Source organism: Labeo rohita, chromosome 23 (genome assembly GCF_022985175.1).
Source record: "Labeo rohita strain BAU-BD-2019 chromosome 23, IGBB_LRoh.1.0, whole genome shotgun sequence".
Classification (NCBI taxonomy): Eukaryota; Metazoa; Chordata; class Actinopteri; order Cypriniformes; family Cyprinidae; genus Labeo; species Labeo rohita.
Genome location: NC_066891.1, coordinates 25,136,308 through 25,153,594, shown reverse-complemented (window position 1 = coordinate 25,153,594; position 17,287 = coordinate 25,136,308). Strand labels below are relative to the sequence as shown.

Here is a 17,287-nt window from a genome sequence, read left to right as displayed (position 1 = left end):
ACTATTCCTTTAAGAGAGACTTTTACGAAACTCCTTTACAGAGTTTTTTTTTTCTGAAAATGCAAGGGCAGGGTTCACCATTTGCCATCTTATCTGTTATCACGCTCTCATATTGTAGCAGGGCAGATAAAAAGCCAAGGTGATCTGTACTCACACAAACAGAAACTCAAAGGCACAATTGCCACGCAACACACCTTTTCTGCTCGGGAAACTTGCTCTTTTTTTTTATACCAGTTTTACCAGTTGTACTGTAGTTGCACAGGTTCAGAGTCTAGGCATTGTGGGTTAACCATGGAATGTAAGCATGTTTAAGGATTACACAGTCATGCACAACCTGATCTGATTGGATTTAAATGTATAGATGTTTAGTTGAGAGTAGGCTACGTGTTTTACTTCTACTTAATGGACAAGTACTCTTCTGTGGACTTCAGGCTTTCCCACCTGCTTCAGTAAGTGTTTTTTTGTTAAACCTTTCAGTTTCTCACTGCTTATGAGCTCCTAAGGTGTGACGCCTACTGCAGTGAGTCTCTCACAGGCGTCCTCCAATTTTATCTTGTGTATCTTTCATTGATTTATGACTCATCAATCATTCCAGAAATGCTCTTAGAGGCCAATGCATTCCAGCACTTAGAAACCAAAGCTTGTTTTCAACAAACAAATGCACCATTAGCATGATTTGCTTATGCATACTGGTAATTATTAGTCACACACACAGTATGAATGGTCATTTTACAGTCTATTTACAGAAGTATGTAACAAATAATAGAAATTATCAGCAAGTACATGTATTGTAAATATGTATTTATTTGATTGTTTAATTTTAAAATATATCATCATGTGGACAATGTATGTTTGAGATGTAATAATTTTTTTGCTAGCACCTTAGTGTCCATATTTGGACTCAATTTTTTTTTTTTTTTTGTTATGATATCATTGATTGTTGCTTTATTAGGGTCCTATGATTTGAATGTGAAAAATGCAAACGGAATCACAGAATCCAGGAATAATAATAGAATTTACTTTTTTAACATGGAATGTCACAGAATTTTGGCTGAATAAATCAGAAGTAGGCCAGTACACTTAAATCAAAATGCAATATGAACTAGTGTCTGTGACTATTAAGCTGCAAAAATACTAATTAAATGTAAATCCTGCATGTTTTGCATGTCTCTGTGAATGAATGGCGCAGGTGCGCAGTTTCGTTTATTGCACACATACTGAAGTGTCTAATCTTAATCTGTAGAACTGCTACAGATCACTGTAGAGTGAGTCACTTTGAGAGTCACTTTGTGAGCATTTTACCATTTCTTTTGAGAAAAACTATCGTCATATCATATACAAACAGAAACTTAAAGGTCTTCTCAGCAACCTGGCAAAGTAAAAATTTGGTGTAACTTGAAAAAATTGTGACAGTAATGTTTAACTTAATGTAATAATACTACTATTTCTAATAATTAAATTATTAAAACATTATTTTTGAAGTATTTTTTTTTTGGCATAAAAAAAAAAAAATATTTACCAGAAAAAAACTAAATACACGACATAGTATTTCTGGATAAATAAATAAAAATAAATACATACATACATGCATACATGTATGCATACAATGTTATAAAATCAATTAATTAGAAATGCTTTTGATTATTAAAATTTAGTGAAACCATTAAAATGGAATCTAGAAAATTGATGGAAAACAGAATTTGAAAAAAAAATGTAAGAAGAACTTAAAAACAAAACAAACAAAAAAAAAAAAAGAAATTCATAGGACTTATAATGTAATTTTTGTTAAAGTTTTAATAAATTGCTGTTAAATTAAGTAAGTTTAATGCTTTTAATTAATTAGACATACTTTTTTTTTTTTTAATTTAAGCATTAAATATTAAAAAATGTAAAATAAAATTATAAATTAATTAAATTGGGGAAAAAAATGGAATTTGAGGAAAAAATAAAACAAATGACATTTTTAAGGTCTAATGAAATTAGTTTTTTTTTTTTTTTCTTCTCAAATTCAGTTTTGTTTTGGTTTTTTTTTTTTTTTTTTTTCAAAATTAATTTTTTTGTTCCTGTTTTTATTTTTCTAGACTTGTTTTAATAGTTAAGAAAAATCATCAAAAGGTATGTCTAGTTAATTGAAAGCATGAAGTTTACACAATTTAACAGCAAGTTATTAAAACTTTAATAAAAATTACATATTTAAGGTCCAGTGAAATTTAAAGTTTTTCATGATTTCAATTAATTTGACATGCTTTTGGATGAATATTTTTTATTTGACCATTAAAACATAGAAAAATTAAAATGGGGGAAAAAACTAAATTTGGAACAAAATCAAACAGAATTTGGGAAAAATTTAAAACTGATTACACAGGACCCTGCTTTATTTTTAATTAAATTAAAGGGACATTTCCCTCCAAAATGACACATCTGTCATCACTTGCTCCCTATCATGACTTTAATTCATCGTCAAAACACAAATTATTTTTAATAATGAAACAAGAGAATGTCTCTCCATTGAAATCTAAAGAGACCCAATTGCATTATATGATGAACATATTTTATTTAGCTTTTTATTTGCACATAGAGAACATCAAATATGGTAATCGAAACTGTACTTCACACATAAGAACAAACCTCAGGACCCGCGGGTTATCTTTAATCTTGCTATGCTACCACTACCGTTACTTATGTTCTCATTATTAAAAACAAAAGATCAAACACCTGTTTAGAACTAAAAAACAGTTGAGCAAAATGAGGTCAGTTGCTTTGCTCGAGCTGAACTGTCATAAACAATTCACAACCAACATGGCAACACTGATATTTCAGTTATCTTAGTTTTATTGATCATGATGTGACACATTTATTGTTGACGTGTTTGCAAAGTTCATTGGAATATGGGTCTGCTGTTGTTTGTGCCAGAGGCTACAACGTACTACAAAATTTATGGTGGCACTGTTATCAGATTGTGTCAAAGTTTGTTTTTGTTTTTTTTGTTTTTTTGTCTCTTCTCATTGCCATGATGCTCGCTGAGTCAATTGGTAACTGACAGTTTGAGTAGGAAGTCAGAACTGACACAGGAAATAGCAAGATATGACTTGTCTTGTTCACATTATCTTATTTCCTCTTTTTTTAATAGTGGCGGTGGAGAAGGCTCTCTCGACAGGCTCCTCCCATCCGTCAACACCAGCCTGTCACCACGGAAACGAACCACCAGCCAGTGCAAATCAGAGCCCCCGCTGCTGCGGACCAGTAAGAGGACCATCTACACCGCCGGACGCCCACCGTGGTATAATGAACACGGCACCCAGTCCAAAGAAGCTTTTGTTATCGGTCAGTATATTAGAGCACTACAGAGAGGAAAAATCAATACTAACTCATACGCTATCGCAATCATCGTCGACCGTTGTCAATATACTGGTGTGTTTTACCGATAGGGCTTTGTGGAGGCAGTGCCTCAGGCAAAACAACAGTTGCTCGTAAAATTATCGAGGCCTTGGATGTTCCTTGGGTCGTTCTTCTGTCAATGGACTCCTTCTACAAGGTAAAGCGTCATCTCATTGTAAATCACTCATGTGTTAAATGTCCCTTCTGTAGATATCGGTGAATGGGTGTTCTGGGAAATCACACCCATTTCTATGACAGCCCTAAGCTTTGAACATAATGAAAAAGGGGAGTTGTATGATTTTTGGCCAGTCAGACACACTTTCTGGCTGTGAAGTAAGAGAAATGGCAGAGATTAGCATAATGGCTGACAGAACCTTTAAGAGATAATGAAACTGATACACGTTCTAGCAAACCTGAAGTTATACAGAACATGGAAAAATTGACCCGAGTTTGTCCCAAAACCAAATGGTTTTCACAAACTTTAGAAAATTAGGAAATTTCTTAAAGGGAACTCTAGGTGTTAAGACTTGCATGGCTTAATGTAACAAATGATGACTCTTACTGAAATCTGTAGTTGAAAACCCATGAAATATTTACCTTATTTACAAAAATTCACATCGTTTTATATATATTTTGGACTATGGGGCACCATTATTTCGATGATGTGAAATGGTTGCACTTGGGGAGCTACTGATGCTGCATGTTGCTATTTTTACCACAACACAACTCTGAAAATGAAGTTCTGATATGATGCCACATCGTGCGGCTTTCGGTTGTAATGGTCTGTCAAAGAGCAACAGGAGAAGCGATTTAAGTCTTCATTGCTTGCCTAGCAATAAGAAGAGGAGAAAAGAATGGAAAGACGCCTGTGGATGAATAAAACTTCCTAAAGACCTGCGTCTTTGTTCTCTCCACTTCAGCCCTGGTGCCTTTGAGGCTTTTAGTAGACCACAGCTACTAAAAGAGCTTACAAATGACAGAGACAAGAAACGCTAGATGCCATCCTGGCAGGATATAAACATGCAGACATTTGTTATGACGCCGCAGCCACTGAAGGAGTTTTCCTTATGAGGAAAAATCAATGGTTTGGAATTTGGTTTAAGCCTATGCTTATAACCATCGCCACCAGTAGGCTCTTTCAACAGCTGTGGTCATCCTATCAGTATTTTATTTTCTGAGGGGTGTTGCTGTAAAAAATAGCAACAGCAGGTAGCGCCAGTAGCTCACTGAGTGCAACCATTTCACGTCATTGAAATTATGGTGCCCCCCCGTAGTCCAAAATACGTATAAAACCATGTGGATTTTTAAATAACGTTAATCAGTGGTCAGCAACAGGCTATGTTTTGATAGCGGCTGGTTCTGAAATAGATCTGTCATGTCAGCAACAGTTGCTCACAATTTATTTAAATCGCCTTTGAATAAGCACTTGCTATTCACTTTCACTTTCGATTTCACAATCACACACACTGTGTGTAAAGGAATGCAACGGCGCGAAATGCGATAAAAGGAGTTTTTGACCTAACTAGCGACGACGGCTATTTCTATTTCAGAAACGGTTTCTATTTCTGCAACGTCACGGCAGGAACAACAACACAAACTATGACAGTTATAATCTCAGGTACTGATTGTGTGCTTTATTTAATGTTAAAAGTGTCTAATGTGAGTTTGAATATCATTTTGCATGACATTTATAGGCATACTGAGAGCAACAACACATAGTTTACCTCAGATCTTGAAAATTATGGATTAGGAAAATTAAGGATTAGGGATGTAGAATAAGGTCATGTAGAATAAGATATTAAAATGTGCCTAATTAGTACTAATAAATGGCTAATATTCTAGTAATTAAAATTGCAATCAGATGTGTTTCCCTAATTTGTTCTGCCTGTTTTAATGAATACAGTTTCATGGCCCGTAAAAAAATATATTTAGGGCCAGTAAATTTTCTGAAGTCTCCAGCCACTGGCAGGTGTGGCAAAATGTTTTAGGTAATGATTACATGTTTGTGTAGTTTGTGTGAAGTTGTAATGTTTAATATTTGAAACAACCCAATAAATCAAATAAAATATCTTAGCTTGAGTTATTTAAAAGTTTTCTCCTTAGAACTCTTTTAAGAAAAAAAAAAAAACATTCTAACAAAATGTTTTTGGGAGTACAAAATATACTTAACTGTATTTTTAAGTTAGAAAAATAAATAAAATAAAAAAAAAGTTTAAAAAGATAGGAAAAAAATAATTTGATTAGAGAAGAAGTCCACTTCCAGAACAACAATTCACAAATAATTTACTCACCCCCTTGTCATCCAAGATGTTCATGTCTTTGTCTTCAGTCGTAAAGAAATTATGGTTTTTGAGGAAAACATTTTAGGATTTTTCTGCATATAATGGACTTTATTGGTGCCCCGATTTTGAACTTCCAAAATGTAGTGGGTTCTAAATGATCCCAGCCATGGAAGAAGGGTCTTAACTAGCAAAAAGATCGCTCATTTTTTTCAGAAAATAAATCGGTTTATATTTTTAACCACAAAAGCTCGTGTAGCACAGGCTCTGGGATGCGCGTTCACAACGCTACGTACTATTGCATCATGTCGAATGGTCACACAGAACTACAGACCCAGTGTTTAAAAGTGAATGCGCAAAGACTAAGAAAGTGCAAGTAAGTTTGTAAATGCTGTTTCCAAAAAAGGGACAACGATGTCCTTGCCTCAAGTTGTAGGAGAAAATAAGACAATAAGGAGTTTTTCACCATACTCAGTACACAGACAATGAACTTACACGTGATTTGTAGTAGTGATGGGAAGTTCGGATTGTTTTACCGACTCGGACCTTTGAATCTCGTTCAGCAAAATGAACGAATCTTTTTCCGAGTCAATTTGTTCATTTTAGCAAAATATAATTAAAATGTTACATGTTACTTCCCTAACACATCTACTGCTTACACAAACATTGATCACACTACAAACAAGACAAAACTATAATGCTATAAGAAACAGAAAAGATTAATTCATTGTTTACCTGGGTCTTTAGTCTATGATTGGCTCACCTCACCTCTTATCTGACAAGTTTTCGGGTTTGAGTCTTTCGTTCATCACGTGACAGCCCCATAAGATGAATGAACGACTCGAAAAACCCGAAGACTCAAAACAGGTGAACTAATTCCAGCGCAGAACCTAACAGGATGTTGCGCATGCGTGACTGAACGAATCACTCCCCGAGACGACTCGTTCTTCCTGAGTCACATTAAAGATTCGTTCAAAATGAATGAATCGTTCAAGAACGACCAATTACTAAGACAGAAAGACATGAACATCTTGGATGACAAGGGGGTGAGTAAATTATTTGTAAATTGTTGTTCTGGAAGTGGACTTCTCCTTTAAGAATCTGGCCTCAGGGTGTCTGACTCACTAGTTGTTCGGGAATCTTACTTGACTAGTTTAATTGACTTGAATCAACTATCTTGTTTAAGGTTTCTTTTTTGAAAGGTTAAGAATTAAAAATTTTACTGGTAGAATGTGATACATTCTCTTATAAATGGAAATCAGTGTGGAAATTTCTAGTTCATCAACCTTCATCCAGATGTGAGAATATAAAAACTCTGTCCAAAGATATGAAACATTCATGCATCTGTTCACATTAAGAGAAAGAGAGCACATTCAAGAGCCATTAGTGTGCTTCGAGAGTTATATAATCCATTAAGTCCTTGAGGCAGCTGCTGACTTGACAGCACAGTGAGGAATCTCGGTGTAAACAGCGCTCGGATCCTCTCAGGTGTGCTGAGAAACTCAAGCATCTTTACTGTGGTCTGCTGCAGCGTTAAAACACGAGCCGTTATGTCTTTATGGTGTTTGAGTGAGCTGTGCTAAACAGCCATTCACCCTGTCATGTGAGGAATGTGAATGACACTGTGTTTAGTCTGCAGAGGAACAGCACTGTCAGGTGGATCACAGCAGCTATTCTAGACTAGTTAGGCATTTGTTTAAACGGTTTACCAGCTGTTGTTGCTTACTAAAGAAAATCATTACATTTGTAAGAGGAGGAAAATGCAGAATCGCACAGCTGAAAAAGTAAACGGTCTGTGGGTGTGTGTTTGTGGACATGTACCTGTGTGTAAATGTTCCTCCTAAATTTAGTTCAGCTGACCTTAGCCATGTGCCCGATGAGAGGACGGGGGGTAATAATACCACACACTTCATCTGCTCAGTAGACTGGCACTGTGTCTGCGTGCAGGGTGGCAGAAACATTCAACTTTTAATTAAAAGATGGAAATTATATTCCTTATGTCTGGAGAATGTTCACTGGAAATATATATATAGACAGTTTATACTAGGATTAATGTAATTAATATCACGGTTAATAAAAGAATATATAGGTTCCACATCTGATTCTTCCCTTTTTTTTTTTTTTTTTTTTTTTTTTTTTTTGTGAATTAAATAAAATAATTGAAAAAAAAAAAAAATCAAGGTGATCTTTTTTTTTTTTTTTTTTTTTTTTTTTTTTTTTAAATGAGGAAAATAATATAATTCTAAAAGTGTTGGAAATTGCAATATTTGATTTGATTTTTAAAACAATTTCTAAACTTTTTATTTATTTATTTATTTTTAAACTGAATTAAATTCTCCAAAATTTATAAGAAATCTACAAACAAAAAAAATCAAGGCAATTTTAAAAATGAGGAGAATATTCATTTTTATATTCATTCATCAAAACAGTGTGTGTTTTGTTCAATAAATTAATTTATTCCTGTGAAAAAAATCTAAATCTTAGTCAAGTTTTGTAAAATCATTGTCAAATGCTGATTTACTCCTCAATAAACATTTCTTATTAATATTGAAAACAGTCCCCCCCCCCCCAAGACTCTTTTATTAATTGGTAATTAAAAAGATCAGCATTTATTTGAAATAGAAAACTTTTAACTTTTTTCAATTTAATGCATCCTTGCTGGATAAAAGTATTTATTTGTAAAAAAAAAAAAAAAAAAAATCTTTCTGACACCAAACATTTGCACAGTACATAACAGTATATCTATATCTACATGTTATATGTATATTATATGTATATGTATATGTATATATTTTTTTTTTTCCCCCATGTGTTTTGCTGTTTATACTTTAAGTTGAAGTAATAAGCCACTTATGGCTGTTTTTTTTTACAGTGATTTTTACCATTGTTTACCTCCTTCCGTCAAGTCTAACAGCGCACCTTACCTGTGTTAAAACCACTGTAATGCACAAACACTCATGGCTTTAGCATTTAATAACCGCATGATTTGCAATGGCAACTATCTGGAGGAACCTGGTGTTAAATGTCTTGCTCAAGGACATTGAGTGAACCTACAACCTTTCAGTGAGCAGCCTTGATCTCTAGTCACCGGGCCACACCGCTGGCAGATATTTGAGCTGAAGTCAGAGGTGTAACCTTGGACTGTCTGTTGTGACGTCTTTCCTGCAGGTTCTGACGGCCGAACAGCAGCTGCTGGCTGCTAATAACGACTACAACTTTGACCATCCAGACGCCTTTGATTTCATCCTGCTGGTTCACACTGTCCGCAAACTCAAGCAGGGCAAGAGCGTCAAGATCCCAATCTATGACTTCACCACACACGGACGGCAGAAAGAATGGGTGAGTGGAAACATACACAAAGAGTGTGGAGAGCGGATCGTGTATACAGTCATTTAGATTAGATGAACATAATTTGTGGTTTTGATGCTCATTTTTTCTACTCCGATTTGCTTAAAATGTCACGGTTATGCAAATGATCAGTGTTGGGGAAGCTGCTTTATGATTTTAAATGGTGCAACTACAGTCAAGATACCTTTTAAACAAGTGGCTAGCTGCAAACTAGGTTTCCAAACTAGGTTGTGAGTTAATGATTAATGAAATCATAAAAACTTAACTTAAGGTGAAAATAAATGTATAATAATAATAATAATAATAATTCAATCATAATTATGATTAGTATTTAAAATAAACTTTTTGTTACATTCCCAAACTGGGTTGCGAGTTGATGAAAATCTAATAATAAATGAAATCGTAAAAATTAAAATAACAAATTTCCAAAATTAATAATGAACTTAAATAAATAAATAAATAAATAAAATGAAAATAAATACAAAATAATAAAATAATAATAATAATAATAATAATAATAATAATAATAATAATTCAATTATAAATATGAATATTTAAAATAAACTTTTTCTTACATTCCCAAACTGGGTTGCGAGTTAATGAAAAGCTAATAATAAATGAAATTGTAAAAATTAAAATAACAAATTTCCAAAATTAATAATGAAATAAAAAAAATAAAAATAAAATGAAAATAAATACAAAAAAATTGTGTAACTCAATCATAAATATACAAATTTAAAATTAATTATTGTAAATATAATTAAATCATTAAAATATAACATTAAAATAAATCATTTAAAAATATAGAAATTTAAATCATGAAGATGTAAAATTCAAATAAATATATTTTTAAAATGGAAAATGTAAAATATAAATATTAAGAATAATTACATTTTAAAATGGTAATAAATAAAATAAATGATTAAAATTAGGTAATGTAAAATTTAAATAATTAAAAAAATAAATTACAAAAATATCAAATTAAATAACTAAAAAATTAATAATCATACATTTTATAATTAAATAAATATAAAATATATTAAATCATAAAAATAAACAAAGTAAATCGTAAACATGTGAAAGTAAAATAAACTAATTAAAAACAAAAATAAGTAATTCAATAAAAAAGTACATTTAAAATAAATTGTAAATAATTGTAAACTGTAAATATAATTAATTCATAAAAATATAAAATTTAAATTTAAATTGTAAGAAGTAAATCATAACGTAACAATTTAAATCATTAAAAAAAATTTAAGTAAAATAAAATTAAAACATTAAATTATAATATAAAAATTAAAATAATTAACAATTACATGAATGTAAAATAAAAAAACATATATATATATATATATATATATAAAATCAAAAGTAAAATAAAAACATTAAATCATAATGTAAAAATTTAAATTAACAATTACATAAATGTAAAAGTAAAATAATTGTAAAAAATATATTAATAAAAATCATAAATATCAATGATAAAAATGTAACAATTCAAATAAATCATTTTTAAAATTACATCATTTTTAAAATTATTTAATCAAAAAAGTAAAATAAAAATGTTAAAAATTAAATCAGAATGTAAAAATGAAAATTAACAAATAATTATATAAATGTAAAGTTAAAATAATTGTAAAAATGTATAAATCACAAAAATGTAAAATTAAAAATAATTTTCAAAAGTAATCAATAATAACCAAAATAATTATAAACAATAAATCAATTGAATAAAAATTGTAAACTGAAAACCAATCATTTTATTAAAAACATGTAAAACATAAACGTGTAAAAGTAAAATAAAAAAAAAAAAACATAAAATAAAATGCTTACTTAAAAAAAAAAAAAAAAAAAACTGAAACATTTTGTTACTTGCATGTCATGTGACCATTGTGTTCATTAGAGAGCCATGAACATGCAACTGTGGTTAAATTATTAAAATATTAGGTTAAAACGTTGGTAAGCTCTGTTGTATACAGACCGAAAACAGCAAATCTCTGTAACTCTTTAACAGAAGCTAATAAAAGCTGGATTAGCTGTTTACTGAACTCTATTACATCATTTCATCTGAGCATTTCAGCCCAAAGGACTTCAGGATTTATAGACAGAAACATGTTTGTAATAAAAAAAAATTTCCAATTTAAATATATACATAACACTTTTGCTGCTTGATTTTAATTGTTTATCTGTTTGCAGAAAACGGTGTATGGGGCCAGCGTCATTATATTTGAGGGCATCATGTCATTTGCAGATAAAGAGCTGCTGAAGGTAAACATGCTAAAATCTGTCATAATGTGACTATTTTTTGTTTTTCTCAATGAGCTGATGTGGAGCCTCGTCTGTCTGTGTTTCAGCTGCTCGACATGAAGATCTTTGTGGACACAGATTCTGACATCCGGCTGGTACGGAGACTCAGGAGGGACATCACAGAGCGAGGCCGGGACATCGAGGGAGTGATCAAACAGTACAACAAGTTTGTGAAGCCAGCTTTTGAGCAGTACATCGAGCCCACCATGAGACTGGCAGATATCGTGGTGCCACGTGGTGAGTTTGCTTTGGGAGATGTCAACACATTGCATTATGGGATACAGCATGCTCTGTATTCTACCCCACATTTTGGCGGTTTTACAGATCTTTCGTAGTGTACATCACTGCATACTGTAGCAATAGTGCTTGTATGATTTAGTAATGCTTAGTTTGAATTTGTGCTTTATTTCCTGTAGGTGGCGGCAACATGGTGGCCATTGATCTTATAGTGCAACATGTACACAGTCAGCTGGAGGAGGTAAGAGCAACAAACATGTTCAGAAGATTTATTTTAATGTCTAGCAGTAGACAGCACAGTATAGGCAATCAAAGATACAGTCACAATCATTTCATCATGGTGTTTCTGATTATGAAAAATTTCAGATGTCTACTATCGCCCCCTTCTGGATTAAATATTAGATTTTACTTGTACACTCATTGTGGACCAGTGGTTCTGGAGTTTTATTTATTTATTTATTGCACTCAAAGGCTCTGCACTGTCAAACACAATATTACAGTCATTTTAACAGAAATATAATTTATAACTGTAGTTATATTACCCGGTGATATTTAATTGTAAAATTAATGTATGAAATAAAACTAATAATATTTAAAACTACCATTTAGAAGTTTTGTTGACGTTTGTAATTAGCAAGTTGATACTAAGTTGATGTAAGTTGACATTTTGTGTTGAAACTGAATTAAATTTACAATTACAATTCATTTACCATGAAAAAAAATGGTGAAATCATAAAAATGTAAAAAGAAAATAATTGTTAAAAATAACTAATAAAAATGTAAAAAAAAAAAAAAAAAAAAAATATATATATATATATATATATATATATAAATTAAAACAAATAATTGTAATTATTATAAAATTATTATTGTAATAATTAAATCCAAAATATAAAATAAAAATAAATAACTTTAAACATAATTATTGAAATCATAAAAATGTAAAACAAAAGTAAATATTACTAATAATTTAATTGTAAAAATGTAAAAATTGTAATAATTACATTAAAAATGTTGCATAAAAATTATTTTAAAAATAAATCGATCACAAAATGTAAAATTAATAAATAATAGGAAAAAGTAAAAAATAAATAAATAAATAAAATTTAAATTAAATCACAAAACGGTAATGTTAATATGTAATTGTTATAAGTAACAAAATCATCAATTTAAAATATTAAAAATGCATAAAATCCTAAAAAATGCTGAAAAATGGAAATAATAATTAAATCATGTAAATGTAAAAATAACAATTTAAACACTAAAATAATTCAGTCATAAATATTAAAAAATAATTAAATTGTGAAAATGTAAAAATTAAAATAATTAAAAAAGTAATTAAATCAGAAAGTAAAATGAAATGATTTTAAAAATAACTTACAAAAAGTAAAATTAATAAATACTTGTAAAAATTAGAATAATAAATTAAAACAAATATTAAAAATAAATTAAATCCTAAAAAAAAAAGCTGAAATAAGTCATTTGAATTGATGATAACGTCATGTAAATAAATGTAAAATTACATTAAACAATTTTAAAAACAAAAATAATTCTGTCATAAATATGTACATTTAAAATAAATAATTGTAAATATAATTAAATCATAAAATATAAAATTACATAAAAATATATAAAAAACAATATTATAATATATAATATATAAAAAACAATATAAAATATTATATAAAAAACAAATTACAATTCATTCAATTACAATTCTTAAAATTAAATATATTTTAGATTATTTTATCTAAAATAAAATGGGAGTGTCTTTATAGGTAAATTAATTCCGAACAAGAATTTATGTTCTTCCATCAGTGAGGAAAGAAATATGATTTATGAATATGAATTATTTTAACATTTGAATTAAGTTAGATTTTAATGTATTTATAATTAATTAATATATAAAAAAATAATATATTAATTTAAACCATTAAGTCATTCTTCCAATATTGCAATAAATTTCAGGAGAAAATCTTTATCTTTTCAAAGAATATACGTATTCCTTGTAAGACATATTCAACAATATGTCCTTTATAATGCAGAAATGTGTTTGATGATTATGAATATTACATTCATCCTCATCGTTTCCTCCTCAGTTTTTTTCCTGTGATTTATTAGAGCAATAATTAGTGCGCGCACCTCATGAGAAGTAGTTTTTGATAACGCTTGTGCATTTTGGATTGGGAATGCTTTGTAGTGGACTAATATTTGACATGTCATGTGGTTTGTATCACTGACTGTAATATTGAACGGCAAATGATGTTACTCATTTTCAGGCCCACAGGGAACCTGCACCCACAGTTTCATCAAAATTTAAACACTCATCCTTCAAAGCTGTACATGTTCCCTAGCCTTTTGCCTGTTTGTTGAATATTTTGATCATTTTCAAAATAATTTTAGCTATCAGTAAGAATATAATAAATCATTTCATAGAATCCCACAGATTTCCTTCTAAAAGTCAGTTTGAAGCAGATTCTGTGTGGGCCTGCTCATTTTGTGTAATACTGGTGTGACACATTTTGTTTGGCTGTGCTTCCTCACCGCACTGGATTGTTCTTTCCTCCCCTCTTCCTCCCCTCGCGGTGGCACAGCGTGAACTCAGCGTCAGGTAGAGTAGCACTGCTCATCATCATCTCACTTGCTGTCACTGCCTGCACAACCGCCCTTGACCGAAGTTTCCCCTCAGCACTGATCTGGGCTCAGTCCTGACAATCAGATTGAGAACTGATAATGATATTCAGAGCGGTCACAAATGCAGGAATGAGAAAACTGGCCTTAGATCAGTCTGTAGGGGTAACTTATACCAGCCTCTCAAGGAATCGTCTTCCTCCTGAGCCCTGCTGCACTTCCTGTACAGACCAAAAGAGGGCAGCGTCTCTTTATGTTGATTACTAACTGACACATTGGTCCTTATGAGCATTGGTGTGGTTCAGTTTATTAAATCATTAATCAAGTGAATCTGAATATCACAAAGACACATCTGTCATATTTCACCTCCACATTTTTTTTTGCTTGTTTGTTTTTTTAGTTATTCAGTATTATTTATATACTAATATGGTTTTTATTCATGTTTTGAATGAGCTTTTATCTTTATATTTACAGTTTTCGTTTTAAATCTAGTTTTCATTTAGCAATTGTTTTGGGCATTTTTGGCATTTTATTAGTTTGTTTTTTAAAATAGTAGTTCTGTATACATTTAAATTTTTAGTTGCTTCTTTTTTTATATAGTACTTTTTGTACATCAGTTTATCTTTAATATTTAAATAAAATAATTGTAATTTACAATTTCATTAAAAATATTTAATATGTCATTTTAAATAAAAAGCTAATTTATAAGTAATGTATAAATTAATGTATGAAATAAGTAACGTACAAATTTATTAGTAATAGTTTTAGTGATTTTAGTACTTATTTCAGTTAGTTGTCAAGGCAGATTTTTTTTTCATTAACTTTACAATATTTTCATACAATTATAATGTATTTTATTGCAGCTTAATATTTAAATAACATAATTGTAATTTCAAATGTAATTTAAAGTGTTTAAATATTTAAATAATAATTGTAAATATTTAATATGTAATTCATTTATTTGTATTTACTTTAAATAATGTATAAATTATTAAATTTGTGTGTGATGATTTTTTTTTTTTAGTTTTAGTAATTTTAGTACTTATTTAAAATTCAGTTTTCTAATTTGTTTTTTTTTCTTCATTAAGTTGCCTTTTTTTGTGCAATATTTCTAATTTACTTTACTGCAGCTTTATTTCAGTTACTGCAAATTAGTTTCAGCTTTAGTTAACAGTAGCAGCACTGATTTATTCATTTTTGTTTTTATTTTACTGCATATTATTTAGTTTGGTTTAGTTAATTTTTAAATTTATTTTATTTTATTAATTTTATTTGGATTTATTTAGTACATTTTTATATTTATTTTATTTTTCATTTATTTTAATTTTTTAATTTAATTTTATTTATTTTTTACTTTATTTTTATTTAGTTTGGTTTAGTTCATTTGTATATTTATTTATTTGTTATTTTATTATTTATTTTACTGCAGCTTTATTTCAATTACTGCAAATGAGTTTCAGCTTTAGTTTCAGTTGACAGTAACAGCACTGATGTTTTCTTTTTTGTTTTATTTATATGACTATTTAATTTAAACATTTTACTTTTTTTTTTTTTTTTTTTTTTTTTTTTTTTTTAAATCTTTCATTTATTTTATTGTATTTGACTTTATTTTATTTTATTTGGTTTAGTTCATTTTTATATTTATTTATTTATTTTTCATTTATTTGATTTGATTTGGGGGTAAAATATGACCCAGAAGTGTTCTTGACAGATATTATGAATCTGGCGTGGTCAGAAAGGGCCAAGCTTTCTTATTACATACAGGCCCACGCTGATGTATTCACAGTTATGATGTTTGAGAAACCACAAACCAGCACTGCTCAATCCAGTACTGACCGGCAGTAGAGCATCATGGGATGGATGTCTCATGCCATGATATAATACGGGAGGATAGATGCTCAGCGCTGCAGTCAGGAGGGAGGCAGATACCTTCTGTTTTTCCATCCTTCAGTGTTTTACAGCAGACACCCTCCCTGCATGCTGCGTCTAAAAATACTTCGCTGTCTTCCTCCCCTTGACCTCTCTTTCTCTTACTTTCTCTTGCTCTTTCTATCTTTCCCCTCTCGTTCTCTCTCTCTCTCATGGTTGTCTGTGTAGCTATTGTTGAACACGACGTCTCGCACGCACTGAAGTTTCCTATGTCTACTACAAAGACTTTCATTTTTCCGTTGGGCTAGAAACGACAGCACATGAGTGTGTGTGTGAGAAAGAGAGAGAAACAGAAAGGAGAGGAAGAGAGAGAGAAACATGAGGAAGTACAGCCCCCGACACAGGATGTAACAGACCTTTGTGTCAGTGAGAGTGAATGAGAGGATGACAGCTACTGCAGGACCTACACCAAAACTGACATTTTCTCAAAAACAACAAAAAAAGATTTGCGTGGTAGTGTCACAGCTTGCACAGTTAAAAGAATAGGTTCACTTAAAAATATAAATTCATCAGTTATTCACTTTCATGTCGTTCGAAAATCATATGACTGACTTTTTTAGGGCTGAGTATCACATTACCTCACAATACATGAGACAAATCTCACAATACTAAGCGCTGTGATGCAAACTGATTGAAAATCAGAGACTCTCTTTAAAGCCGATTACTTCACTTTTTTCTGTCCTATTGCTCATCTTTAAAACACAAATGTTGGTATTTTTAATGAAACTTACAAAATTTCTGTCCCTCCACTGGAAGTCTGTTCAACCAAAATGATGACGATTTAAAAAGTTAAAACAAAAAAGCATTAGAAGTATTTCATAAGTCAAGTGGTTTAATCCACGATTGCTTTGTTATAACCATCGGGGTGTTGTGATATACTGATATTGACAATAATCACGATATTTAAATAATTTGCACTTTGCACTCAGACGTAAACAACAGCATGGATTGCACAGTAAATGTACTACTGAATATGTTGTTCTGCTGATTTATGCTGACTAGGGCTGTAGCTATTGATTTTATTTTAGTAATCGAGTATTTTACCGATTATTCCATCGTTGAGTCGAGTAATCGGATAAGAGGTCATTTTCTTAATTAAAGAGCAATACTAAATATAGAAGAGAAAATAAGAGAGGTCTCTTAAAATAAACAACTCATTTGTTTCCTTTTTAGAAAAA

At 30.4% G+C, this 17,287-nt stretch overlaps 1 protein-coding gene across 4 annotated transcripts in view; it reads left to right on the top strand.

Moving 5' to 3' along the window:
* Positions 1-17,287, top strand: part of uckl1b (uridine-cytidine kinase 1-like 1b) — a 42,475-nt gene that overhangs the window by 8,994 nt on the left and 16,194 nt on the right. For 2 of the 4 annotated variants that reach the window (XM_051096219.1, XM_051096221.1), the window contains exons 2-8: positions 3,131-3,324; positions 3,429-3,535; positions 8,826-8,996; positions 11,202-11,273; positions 11,360-11,549; positions 11,729-11,790; positions 14,144-14,160. In XM_051096219.1, the coding sequence (XP_050952176.1) occupies positions 3,131-3,324; positions 3,429-3,535; positions 8,826-8,996; positions 11,202-11,273; positions 11,360-11,549; positions 11,729-11,790; positions 14,144-14,160 (813 nt within the window). The remainder of the gene's footprint in view (positions 1-3,130; positions 3,325-3,428; positions 3,536-8,825; positions 8,997-11,201; positions 11,274-11,359; positions 11,550-11,728; positions 11,791-14,143; positions 14,161-17,287) is intronic. The other 2 variants (XM_051096218.1, XM_051096220.1) reach the window with 1 other exon arrangement.